This window comes from Colletes latitarsis, chromosome 10 (genome assembly GCF_051014445.1).
Source record: "Colletes latitarsis isolate SP2378_abdomen chromosome 10, iyColLati1, whole genome shotgun sequence".
Lineage (NCBI taxonomy): Eukaryota > Metazoa > Arthropoda > Insecta > Hymenoptera > Colletidae > Colletes > Colletes latitarsis.
In genome coordinates this window covers 26549060-26563330 of record NC_135143.1, presented here as the reverse complement: position 1 = coordinate 26563330, position 14271 = coordinate 26549060, and the positions used below count along the sequence as shown (strand labels likewise).

The 14271-nt window shown below is 42.1% G+C and overlaps 1 protein-coding gene across 1 annotated transcript in view; it reads left to right on the top strand.

Annotated features, from left to right (window-relative positions):
• Nucleotides 1-13631, top strand: part of LOC143346450 (retinal homeobox protein Rx1) — a 68287-nt gene extending 54656 nt beyond the window's left edge. The window contains exons 3-5 of the mRNA XM_076774549.1: nt 10772-10869; nt 10953-11131; nt 13328-13631. Coding sequence (XP_076630664.1) covers nt 10772-10869; nt 10953-11131; nt 13328-13491 — 441 coding nt within the window. The 3' untranslated portion in view covers nt 13492-13631. The remainder of the gene's footprint in view (nt 1-10771; nt 10870-10952; nt 11132-13327) is intronic.
• The last annotated feature ends 640 nt before the right edge of the window (nt 13632-14271 follow it).

Below are 14271 nucleotides of genomic sequence, written 5' to 3'. Positions count from 1 at the left end.
TGGCAGTGAACGCGCTGAAACGAAGATTCGAAATTTAGAGATATTTGTAAGGGAAACGCCAGAATGGCGGACACCCGTTTTCGAAAATATTATGACGGTGGGTGTATAATCGTGCCAGAAGCCAAAATCGAAGCTAAACTCGACCGATAAGCGAACCAGCTCGAACCGTTTAACTAGAAACCAACCGACCACCCTCTCCCCTGACCCGCGTAGAATTGATTTAACTCGAACGCTGCACGAGTCACGCCGCATCGTCAATTATCGTCGGAACGTATCCGCACTGCGGATGGGATAGACGCGGCACTTTCGGCACGCTTCGAAACCGAATCGAAATGAGAACGACTGTATAGGGATTGAATTTGCACGACAGTTTGACAGGGTAGACGGAGAAGGGGAAATAGTATGGGCTAGGGTAGAAGGTGGGTTGCCAGAGGGGCGGAAGAGAGGGGGAATAAAAAGCACGGTGAATAATAGACTCCAACCCTCTCCAAACATCTCCCTTCTCTATGCATACCATGGTCACGGTGCCCTGCTAGGAATCTAGGCTTATATTCGAAACGTTTCCGCCCCTCTCGTCCCCCCCTCTGTGTCACGACAACGATAGCGCTTTGATAAACTTGTAATACACCCGAAAGAAAACTAACTATTGGCTGACCCTTTTCTCTCACTGGGCTCGTTTCGGTTCGCTTGTTGATCGGCGTCCTCTTTGACCAAATTTTCACTCTCTTCCTGTCCACTAACCCAGTCTATGTCGTCGAGAATCTGAATCGTAAATTTCGACCGTAATTTGACAGTACCTACGTACCCGGCAGATAAGTACGACGCAAATCAGATCGAGAATAAACTGGTCGGTTAGTTCCACATATCGCTCGAACGACGCTAATTTGACCCGTACTCCGGTTAATATTCTCGTGGCAGAAGCTAATTAACTGCCCGGGGGGGTTTAGAACCAGTGGAAGTATAAATAATTATTCCCAAATAGTGGTCCGTATGTTGGGTTTGATTTTTATCGATGAATCTCACATCTTAAAATCTGCAAGTAAGTTGTAATAGACGCGGAACCCGAAGCCATTTTGTTTCGAGATATTGAATACTCGTTTTAAAACGTGTCTTTATGGGAACTTTTGTAGTTGTTTCTATCGGCGGTTATGCATCATATATGGAAACCATTTCTGTGATAAATTAGGGGCACAAAAATAATGAAAAAAATTCATATAAACATATAATTGGCATTTTTAAATTTTTTATATTCTTTAAAATTCCGTTTTGCAGTCAAACATTCCGAGACAATTGAGAAGCTTGTACGCCTTTAATGATTTTCTATTCGACGCAACAAAAGAAATGAAGCCTAAACTGTAAATTACGTTTTGCCCTGTAACTACCCTAACAGTAGGAGTTAATATTCGGCAGAAAAATTTTTCTCTGGAGGGCCTATCCATTGATACATCCAAAATAGAATTTGATTTGAGGGCACTTTTACCATGTTTATTCGACTATACTCTCTTCAAATGTCGTTAGTGTAACGATTTGAAGTCTTGTTTATTTCAAGCTAAATAATTCGTCTCTCGAGAGGTTGAAAACTTGACCCCAGACTCATTCAAATGTAACCAAATGAAGACGATAAGAAAACAACATGTTCTGAAGTTGTTATGGGGATTACGATTATAGAAGGGATTACTCAGCTAGGGTGGGAAACGTATACGATGTTTATGATGAAAAGAAGGCTGGACATCCGACATGAGGGGGCAGACACCACGTGAACTGGTGGGGGATGAGGCTGAACCAACTCTCCCACCACGAGAACCTTTCGAAAAATTATTACTAAGGGACACCTATGTTCAAATTCCATATCAAAGTTTAACCAAAGTTTCAGTTAACTATTATAATAATAATATTTGTTTCGTTGCTTCATATTGATGTCTAATATCGTTAAATTATAAATAAAACAGTATAGAAGGCAAAGAATATTATATTTTTCCAATGATTTAAAAAAAAACCTTAACCGTGCGGTACTAGGTACTTCCCCATGTATACAGTTACTTGTTCGTAACACGCATGTTACCTCATTTAGTTAATATTAGTTTAAATTACTTAATTAGCAAGTTGACAAATACCTTATGGTACAATGCAAATTGCCATACTATATAGCCATTAAAGCACCGTACTTTGGGACCATAGATGCCCCTTGGGACCGCGAACACCTACCCCTGCACCACCCTCAGTGGGTGGGATTTCGAATGTCTGAGGACTAGCCCACGAGAGATGGGCAGGGGTTTGATTGGCGACACCGAATCTCCACCTATTTTGGAATAGGTATAAAATCGCGGGGCATGAGATTTTAAAAGTTAGAACACTATCAGAACTCGATAAGAACAAGTAAGAACAGAACAAGTTATAACACCACAAGAACCGTTACAAATTAGAATCGAACCAAGAAATATGTGTTAACGCATATGTAAATATTGTAAATAAATTCAAGTGTTGTAAATAGAACCTTCTATTACTAAATAAAAGGGCTCGACGAACATAGAGGGAGCCAACACATGGAAATTTCGATGATAGACCCCACTCCGCGACGTGAATTTCCTCTCGAGAAGCAAGTGGATCGGTCGGTAAACAGAAATAAAAAAAAAGCAAGATCGCGGAAGCGTGAGACGAGCAGTGACACCTCGGCCGGTCCGCAACTCTTTCAAAGAGACGAAGGCCACCGCCGTCGGCGAACAATGGGCGAAATCTGTTAATACCGTCGCGGACGACAATGTGCTCGACGTGGCGTGAGCGGCTCGGATACCTTTTTACTGGCGCTAATCCGAATTCGACGGGAGGCTGGCCGCCGGCGAGGATAAAGCGATCATCGTCCCGGAACGATGGAGCTCGAGTGCAGGGAGAAGACGCCGACGGGACGATGAAAGAAATGGCAACGAATGCGGGGGCAACCGTAATGGAAAACTGATTTTCGCCGCGATACGCGCGCGGAGAACTCGTCGGGCGAGCCTCGTCAACGCGTGTCACCCGATGGAGCCGATCCGGCTAAAGGCTGTTACGCAGCCGCCGGGAACGACGTTAACGTCGATATTTCCCTGTAAACGACCACTCTGTTTCCCACTCCGTTCCTACGCCGACCGAGATTTTCCAGGTCCGACTGGCCGCGCGCCAGCGGCGAAGTGGTTTTCTGTCGAAAGTAACGGGGCTTGGCGTGAACGCGTTTTCGGCGCCAACGTTCCCTGCGAACTCGTGTTCGAACGGGTGTTGCGCAACAGGGAACACAGCCGTTGAAAATTCTGCAAACCGTCCCGTCGTCGGCGATTAAAACCGCGCGCGGCTGAATTTTTCAACATTTTCCGCGCCCGCGAGAAACGTTTCGGAACGTAGGAAACGAAGGGAATCTCGAAGGGAAATGAACTCGACGCGTTAATTAGGCGATGGAATAGGACTCGAACCGTTCGAATAGTATAGGAATTTTATTTTACGAATATTCGAACCGTCGCACAGTGGAGTATTTAATTGGAAAAGCTGGCCAAAACTATTTTAACCGCTTCGATAAAACGAATTGCAATTAAAAATGACACAGTGTGTAATTGCGTGATGTTATTTAATTAGAAAATGAATAGGGAGAAAGAAATATTAGAAATATAACGATGAAAGGAAGAATTTCACCATTGTGTCACCCACGACCCGCGATTGGAACTACCGAATGGCGCTACATCCTCCCTTATTCCAGCGTCTTCCGGCCACGTCGAGGCGAGGTTCGCGCATACGAACGCAACGTCCAATTTTAATCCCGGAATTACTTCCATTTTATTCCAATTTTCCTGCATTTAAACCGTCTAAGTGAGTTTGCCCTGGCAACGTCGTTGTCGTGGGCGGAGGAACGGTCGAGAAAGAAGAACGGGCAGGGACCGAGGGCCGAAACGTGGAAGAAACATGGGCGTAGATGGTCCCGGGAGACTGAGAAGGTGGAAGTACCTGCTCTAATAAATTTACGACCTAAAATGGTTAAGCCACGTTAGCCCTGTTCTTTATATTTCCGCGAGAGACGGCGAAGTAAGGGACGAGGCACGGCCACCAGCCGCGCGATTCTTCTGCTTGGCGGAAGAAAGAGGCTCGTATACGACGACAGGCGTCGCTGCGCCGTGGAGGAAGGCGGCAAGACGAGAAGAAGTGGATATATAAGAGATACGAAGGGAAATTCGCTTATTTTCCCATCATTTCGACGTGGCATCTTGTCCATGGCCTTTCCTCATCCATGCAGCCAGGAAAGAAAATTGCTTCTCGTCCTCGAGAGCGGAATATCGTCCTGATGAGCCCGGGAATGCCTCGATATCCGTCTCCACTCCCCGTTTCACCCCCCCTCGTCCGTCGTTCTACGCCCGTCTCACCGGAGTCATCCCGCCTAGCCTCGTTCCTTCCACGTTTTCGGCCGTTTCTCTTTCGTTTCTCGCTCGCCGACGACGACGGGACATTCAATTTGTTCGTTATTTATTATTCGAACGCGACACGGCATCGTGAAGCGACGGGTGGAGAGGGGAGGGGAGGGGTGGGGGTGCGACGATGAGCCGAGGGAATTCAGGGAGTTAAACGGGAAATTATGGAGTGGATTACATAATAAAACGAGGTAGAGAGAAATGCTACGACGACGGCGGCGTGGAACGCGACGAGTTTACGAGGGGGTGGGAGGGAGAGGGTGTATAGTCTGTTCGGTGACGCGCGCGCGTCTCGTCACGGCCCGCCGGAGACAAGGAGGATATTCGTTGCGACGGAAGTCTTCCGGGGAAATCCGATTTCAGGATCTGCAGATTCTCGCGAAATCGGATTGGTTTATTCGTTGTATCCTGTATCGGGGGAGAGTAATCGCTCTGTAAACGTTAGGAATGTCTGCGTCTCGGATTGCTCTTTTATTGCTCGACGCGCCAAATTAACCCCTCGTGCACGACTTCTCCTAATATCTACCAATCCACAAACCTTTGATAGTTGTCGACACTCGAGCGTGTATTTTTACGTTTACCTATCAAATTTTATCATTTTCTCTGTGACTTAACTTCTTCAAAAATTGCTAACATTTAAACAAGTTTTATCCTATCGCTTGGGATTGAAAGTTATGTCGTGCTTGAAGGATTAAGGACTCTTCCCACCTTGAGTTCTACTTGCAATAATATTATTTACGTTCGATATGAACTTTTTACTATGAAGAGACACGCAGTTTCTAACGTGTACGTCAGACGCGAAGAAACAAAATGTCGTCATAGAAATCAGTATGTAATAGGAAAATTTGAACACATTGACTGTCACAGTTCCTTTTTAGTGATTATTAGTATTTTACTATTAGTAAAATATTTATTCGTAAAAAACTTACATAAGTAACAATTTCATAGCTGGTACAGAAAGCTGCATTTTGTTAAAAAAGAACTGTGCCAGTCAAGGTGTTTAGTATTAGTACAAAATTTAATAATCTCGTAGCTGGTGCTTGTACAAAAAGGTACATTTTGTTAAAAAAGAATTGCGACAGTCAATTTGGTAAAATTTTTAAAATTATGGAAATAATGACATTTAACAGAAAACAGACCCTTTTCTGTATACATTTTTAATCTGTACTTATTCGTCTCTCATTGAGAAATCAACGCAACTTAAACTGAAATCTAGTTAAATACAATCAAACGAGAATTAATATTAAGAAACAAACGTTTAATCTCGATATACAGCATTACTCTATACGATAAATTATTATCCTCCCACGGATTAAATGTATTTAACTAAAATCACAGCCAACGCAGCTCTGCAATTTGCACCGACGCTTCCGCTATGCTGATTAATATTCAGTGAATATTATACGATTAGGAAATTTCAGTTGTCGTAAAACAATTTCATCCTTCAATTAAACCCGTCCCTTTTAAATATTATTTAATTACAAAAAGAACGAAGGTCTCGTTAAGAAAGCTTACCAGAAACTCTGGACAAGCTAGTAATCTTAAATTTATAAACGTATTATTAAATGCAATGCATTCTTTTCAACGACTAACGTAACAAAGGTTAACCAAATGTATATAAAGTGAATGAGAATTTTTGATGACTGCAATACGTTTTGATCTGAACACATTATTGTTTAAATTCCTCTTGCAAAGTTGTTTTATACTATAACCCTTTAATTGTGAAAAATAAAAGTGTTTCGTGAAAAATATTCTGAACTTTAACAGTTTTGACAAACATCGACTCTAAACAAACTGTAGAAAACACACCACGACAAACAAAATTATATCAAAATTAACAATACTGTGAATGTTGATACAAATTCATATTTTAATAGAAATCAGACCGAAATGGGGAATTAAAACTATGATTTCTTTCATCAAAGTGTTTTAAAAATGCATTTCTATTTCACGTAATTATCATAATACAAGCGTTCTGTATAATTAAATACAATAACCACGAAACACGTGACTTATTTTAAATTTAAATACGCACCGGTACATTCTATAATGGCGGATGCTTGTTTTCAGCATACAAATTAATTTTACCGGATAAACGTCAACAGTTGACTGTTTCAAATTTAATTATATTGTTGTAATATTGTTAAACGTCCTCTTGGTACTACATTCGTTTCGTTAACTGTTGTGAATTATAATTGTGAATTTATATTCTGTTGTTAAATTACACCAGACTAAATAAAACATCTGTACAAGTCTAATAAAATGTTGCAACAGTCCGGATAATGTTCTACGCGGTTAAAATACGTCGCGCGTGTTACTTGCATATTTTACATATTTTTTCTAAATGTATATATTTATTTCGCGTGCATAAATATTGCATGCTCGTTGCATATCTTATCCGTATGAAGTTTCGCGGTTTAATTATAACTCGTAATATTATAAGTTACGAGACCTTGGCAAAACTTTATGCAGACCTTGCCAGAACAAAAAAAAAATATTTTTATTCATACGTATACTTAACAATCTTTACACTGGTGAATTAGTTAACTATATTTCTACGAATCCCGTGTAGCGGAGCAGAATTTGTTGAGCAATATTTGATATGGACCCTCCTGTTGCGAACCCGAATAAATTTCCATATTCATTGTCTAGTAGATTTCAGCTCCAACTAGTGAAAATATTTTTGAACCATATCTAACAGGTTTTTTGATACACTCAATGTTAAATATTGTATGCATTCGATACTGAAAAACGTAAATATCTACTTTGAATTCTACAGAAATCTACTTGCGTAAATACAGTACCGAACAAACCTATTCAAACACGAACATGTTTGACGTTTGTTACCTTGCTTCTTATTTCTCATTTCGTAAAGTATTTATTTACTATTAATTTGTCGTTAATTATTGTAAAGATAACACGAAGATATATACTTTATTAATAACTGAAAAAAAATATTCGGACCATTCGTTGAAATACCATAATGCGCTCTTCGACTAATTAAGAATCCTTTTCATTAGACAAACAGAACGTCTGGAGTCATGAAAGCCATTAGAACACTTTCTCAGTACGTGATTGCATACAAGGCTCTGTACTGCCACTAATTTGGACTATTTCTCGTTGTAAAAGTTTGTGAATATTACTGAAAAAGTAATAAATATATATGCGAAACGTCGATGCAAGAATTTGCATAGTTTCTTTATATAAAAATAACAAAGAGAACATAAAGAAACGCCTTTTACAGTAGAAGGCCCCCCTAAATACTGATTAACTTCGATAGGAATCATTTTTCGTTAGATCATCAACAGGGGCTGAAAGATCGTGGGGACTAGTTCGTATCTGACCCTGTATATGAAAAATAAAGCGATTGCACGGGGCCTGTCAGACACAGAGCATTCTGCTAAATATCCACCCTCGAACGATCGCCACCTGAGCTCTCGACGTAGTCGCAGCTCGGCGAATTTTGCAGTAACAAAAAATTCGAAAACCCACAACGCGATCGCTATCGCCGCCGCCTACAATGGTTCTCCGTCCACACGGTCGTGACGATGCGACTTCGCCACCGCCAAAAAAAGACACTCGAGTCGGACCGATCGTTCGCGTTACCACCGACGGGATCCGTCCGTCTCTTTTCTCCTGTCGCGACTCGTTCCTCCGTCCGCGTGCATTCTTCGCGGACACACTGAATAGGGCCTATCGGCGTGTCTCTGCGGCACTGAATAATTCATAAGGCGAGAAGCCAGCAGCCGATACTTATCGCGATAGACTTTAGCGGGCTGCCAACAGCAGCCATGCTACAATAAAGAAATCAACATGGCCGACCCGTCCTTTTCATCCCTCCTCGTCACGGCTGCCGTTCTCGCCTTTTGCTTGGGTCCACCTTGGAGCGCCGTCACGTCGCTCACTTTCGATTTCGCCCCGCAGCCTCGTTACCCTCTTGATGTCGAAGGGTGGTCCCCGCGCGGACTCACCCTACGGGCTCCCTTCTTACCTCCTTTTCTTGCCCCGCGCTGCCTCCAGGGGTGGACCGCCCCGCCCAGAGACATTTCTCCGCAGCCCTCCTGAGCTGCTCGTTGCTTGCCAGCGACCGTGGAAAACGGGGAGAAATCGAAGAAACGAACGGGGAAAAGCGAATCCTACGAAAACGGAGAAAGAGGCGACGGGCAACGTCGAAGAGGGAAATTTTAAAAAGAGAAAGAGCCGGAGAGCGGTTACTTTTCTCGCACTGCACGGGAACGCGCCAAAGGAACTCCATTTTCTAGCCACCCTTGGTTAGGGGTTGTCTTTCCCTTCCCGACGGCCCGCAGATCCTCCTCGTTCCTCGCTTGTAGTAAAAATTTCTCAATTGACTGGCCCTGCGGTGCGCGCGGTCTTCCTCCGCGTCCTCCCCCGCTTCGGAGGCAATTTTGCACGAGCCGAAGCACGATTTCCAGATTGTGTTGACGCTTCCGCCTCGTTTAGTTTGCCTCGGGACATCTTTTATCAGAAACTACGGGAGAATCGGATGTGATTTCGTCCCGGCTCTATATAGCTGGACGAAAATTCGTCGTTTCGAAGCGATGGCATTTATATATTTATGGAACAGGTCCAGCACAAAAGTATTAGCGTACACGAGAAAGTCGTTAAAATTAATGTGGACGATTATAGGTAAATCGGTGCTTTGTTAATGCAACGTTTAATTCGTTAATAAAGATTTGATTCCATCGAGCTCTATATAGCTGCACGAAAATTCGTTTCGAAGCAATAGCATTTATTTATTTATTTATGGAACAGGTCCGGTACAAGAGTGTTAGTCTATACGAGAAGGTCGTTAAAATTAATATGAATAGTTATAGTTAAATCGGTGCTTTGTCAATGGAATGAGCAAATTAACTCTTTGAAGTAATCTTGACATCTACGTACGTATACGCTTGCCTTTCTCAAGTTTCTGCTAAATCTTGCGATACTTGTATGGAAATATTTTAATAGGGGAGGATTTTAAAATAGTCAATAGTTTGTTCTAGAGAAAACAATTATTTAAGAAAAAGTACTGGTTAGTCATTACGCAAACATCCTGTATTTAAATTTAAATTAATTTTCAATTAAATGAACAATTTATGATCCAGTTTTATCGTACACTAGTCATACGATTAATGGAAATTGCTGAAACTTCTTTGGGTATGTAGCGTCAAAGTAAATTTCAAAATAAACATAGAAGATAGCAAAAATTGTAGTAGATGATATGATCATTAGGTAGAGGATGAAATGCCCTTTAAAACGAGCGTTTGTGAGAGTCGATAGCTTTATTAGTTCCGGAGATATAGCGATTTTAGTTTCAAGTCGATGCGATGGCTAGTTACGGAGATATAAGGGTTCGAAGCGTTTGTTTACGTTCATTGTAATCAATGAACTCGCGCGCGTGAAAATAGTAAACAGTAGTGCGTAGTAAATTCTTGGAAATACTACGCCCGAAACTAGGTCACGACAGTCACGTACGCGGGGTAGACAAGGAGGTACGACGCGACGCGTCAGACGGAGACAGAGATAGTCAAATTAAGAAAAATACCCTTTTACATACATTACGATATCTCGAAAACGACAAGTCGGATCGACAAAAACCAAAAACCATTTCAAAGAGGAAGCTTTACCGCTGCTAACAATGCCTTAATAATTAATAAAACACTAATAGTTTCGGAACTGCACGCGTCTAAACTTTTAGTATTTTTAATAGGCGTTAATAGCCTTTTCTAACGCAGGGAAGCGAAATTACCTTTTACATAAATTACGATATCTCGAAAACGACAAGTCGGATCGACAAAAACCAAAAACCATTTCAAAGAGGAAGCTTTACCGCCGCTAACAATGCCTTAATAATTAATAAAACACTAATAGTTTCGGAACTGCACGCGTCTAAACTTTTAGTATTTTTAATAGGCGTTAATAGCCTTTTCTAACGCAGGGAAGCGAAATTACCTTTTACATAAATTACGATATCTCGAAAACGGAAAGTCGGATCGACAAAAACCAAAAACCATTTCAAAGAGGAAGCTTTACCGCCGCTAACAATGCCTTAATAATTAATAAAACACTAATAGTTTCGGAACTGCACGCGTCTAAACTTTTAGTATTTTTAATACGCGTTAATAACCTTTTCTAAGGCCGAGAGCGGAATTTTAAAAATTACCTTTTACATAAATTACGATATCTCGAAAACGGAAAGTCGGATCGACAAAAACCAAAAACTATTTTAAAGAGGAGGCCTTGCCGCTTCTAACAATGACTTAATAAATAAGCCACTCTCGTTCACAATTTTCACTAACATCCGCTGGATAAATAGTTGTTTGGAATAAAATATATTATTGTTTCAGGTGTGGTTTCAAAACAGGCGAGCAAAATGGCGCAGGCAGGAGAAGATGGAGGCCGCGAGACTCGGTCTCAGCGAGTACCACCACGCTGCCAACATGAGGTGATTCTCGGATAAATTATTAAGAAACGATATTTATTTTCTACGTAGCGTTTAAACGAATCATAATTCTTTGTTTCTCGCAGAAGCGTAGCTGGCCCGGCTCTAGGGTTACCTGGGGATCCTTGGCTCACTCCTCCGGGTCTGTTAAGCGCTCTTCCTGGCTTCCTGGCTTCACCTCATTCGGGATATCCCAGTTATCTGACGTCTCCGAGACGACTGCCATCGCCACCGAACGTCGCCGCCGTTGGAAACGCCGTACCGGGTAAGATCTTCGTCCTAATAATATTTCCTCGAGAATTCAAAGATAATTGAGCAACTCGGGAAAGAGAACGTACACAGAATGTTTCGTAATATGTGGCACCTGCTTCAGTAACGGACATGGAACGTAAAAACAATATAAAAAATTTGTACAAACAATATTTAATCTTATTTCCAAAGTCATTTTTGTGTTTCGGTAATGTAAAGTTGCTTTCCTTCGTAGAAACGGAACAATCACCTTCAGGCTGAATGCAAATCTGCAGTTGTTTTTATCCTTCAAAAATTTCATGTGCTCGTTGCATCTGTCAGCAACCTTGTTGTATTATTGAACTGGTAACGTGTGGCGAATAAACGAGTGGACCGGGAAATAAAAATCTCTTGGAGTTAAATCGAATAAATAAGTTATTCATTATTTCTTCTGACACGCAACAAATAAATAAATTATGAAACATCAAATTAGCATTTCCAAGGGAATGGATTCGAGTAATTTGTACTTGCAATTGTATTGTAAGGAAATCGAAAGAAATTCCAGTGTCATCAGAAGTTGGAAGAGAAAACTAGTCGACGCTGTCTGGTGTATCTGTGTGTATTTTATTCAATTGTAGCGTATCAAGAATGGATCCCAAGCATGTCTATGAGAAGATATTCATCGACGATACTGTTTATGATTATCCTTTAACTTCTCTCGACTTGCTTATATTATCTGAGTACAAAAATAGGTGTAACTTGGGAATAAGATTGAATAGGGTAAACGTTCATGTAAACCTTCTCTATTGCCTTTATGTCCCCTGTCATGCACTAAAGTGGATTCCACGTGTTATGGACAGTCCCATGCGACTGTGCAAGAAATTCTATAAACAGGTATAAACATTTTCTCCGTGCCGAAGAAACTGTCACACTGTCCAGGAAATATCTTACATAAAGAAATCTTTCTCTATCGATAGTTCCACCTACGAGGTCTAGATGAAGCTACGATAAAAATAGTTACCTATTTATAGCGAAGTTTTATCAGTATTTCAAAGATGCAAACTTTTATGTGAAAACTCAGATGTCGGTCAGAGTTAGGTCTAGGGACAGTAAACTCTAAGACACTTGGCACATTTACTTTAGAATTGTTAATTGTACGGAGATTCGGTTCCTATACTGGGTGCCAAATATTTTGGCCCCTCAAGGCCAGTTCGTTTGAGCTCACAGCCCACCGTGGTACAATCTTCGTTCGTCTTCTAACTGCCAAACATATTTGCTTATCTCGTTCGATCTCATATTTACTTTCTCACTCTTCTTCTACAGATGCTCGTTTCGGTAGCCTGATGTCTCTCTTTCTTTCTTATTGGCTTTAAGACAAACAATGCGACGGAGCGAGCGCGGAGCGAAGAGGTAGAGCGGCAGAGTAGCTAGATGGTATAGTGGGAGTTACCCCTCAGTGGCCTTGAGAGGCCAAAATATTTGGCGCCCAGTATAGTTTTCTACTGACCTCGATCGATCGGTGACCGAGAAGATTGATTATAGTATCGGCGGATATCAAGTAAGATACCCGTAACTCCTTCAAATACAGTAAAACCTCCACTATCCGATCTGGTAGGGGTCGATAGACATTTTGTTCTAGTTGGAAGAATGTATTGTCCACTTTTAGGCCACTCACACGAGAATCTTAATTTCATATATCGTTTTAGAAATCTTCGCATCTCGTTTCTTTCGAAGATCACAGCGTACACATTATTTGCACCGACGAGAAATCAAATCTTTATCGTTTTATATTCGAGTAGAAACAACAACAGGAAACTACATTACGAACAAACGATCTTCCTTAAAACTTACGAATCATCTTAAATCCCACGGGTTCCTTCAGCGACATTGAATTGAATTTCTGTTACGCTTCGAATAATTAAAAACTCCTAAATGAAAATAATTTTCATGATAGTAACTTTAACTCTTATTCGTGGGCGTATAAACTATCGTTGCACCACTATTTTAATTATTACCTACGTGCCAGTAAAGTCCGATGACGTCTTCGAAAGAACCAAATTGCGAAGATTTGTAAAATTTTGATCGTTATAAAAAGATCGTTGGATAAAGGTGGCTCGTATAATGGAGGTTCTACCGTACCCAAGAGTTCTTGGCTGATCTTGCACGCAATAGTTGGTAGCTCGCGATAAGGATCGAGACATTAAAGCCGGAAATCGTCTTGTTTGATCGACAGGAGCCCTGAGCGCAGGGATGACGAGCATAGGAAACGGGGGACACGTTCCTGCGGCGCCGTCAAGTCCACCTGGCCACGATCCACGCACCACCAGCATCCAGGCCCTGAGAATGAGAGCCAAGGAGCACGTCGAAAGCATCACCAAAGGGTTGCAAATGGTCTGAAGTTTAACGTACAACCCACGAAGGCTGCGTACGTCACAGGATCGCACGGTGGCCAGGATTTTCACGCCGCGGGCGTGACGAGAAGCAAAGCTGCTCTACCTTCGATCCTTCCAGCCCCCGGAAGAAGCGTCCAGCGCCAGGTGGACAGACCGACGTCGTCTCTCGTCCCTCTTTCCAGTGGGTGAACGACTCGAACTCGTCGTCTCCATTACCAGTGGGACGTTTATCGGATATCGGGACGCGACGAGAAAGCACCGGGTCCTGGACGAGGAAAGGGATTATCGTGCACCCGGGAATAATCGGTTCAGTGGTAATCGCGAACGGGGAGTTCCTGGTCCGGTTATTGCCCGGCTGATTGGTAAATCAAATTTGTTATATCGTTCGCGACGAAACGAAGAAGCGTTCTCGATTCGCTGGGGACCGGCAACGAGTTCGAATACTGTCCCTTGGACGGTTGGTGTCGCGTACCAGTTCACGATAATAGTGCAATAATCGAGAAAGAGGTCAGAGACGCGGAGACTTTTTGTACCGTTACGAGAGGAGAGGTAGAGTTAAGATCCAAAGACGTTCGATTAGCTCCGGCCGCGAGAGCTACCACGGACCCCCCTAACTTCCTGAACCGTACAGCTCAGTAAGTAATATATTGCATATAGTTTTAAAAGATGTCGACGACAGTTCTCGATGAAACCGGGAACGTTTCCTTGGAACGCGGCCGGGGAATCATTTTATTTTGCGCGCATCCTGGAGGCCAGAAACGATTTTATGATCCCGAGTGTGAAC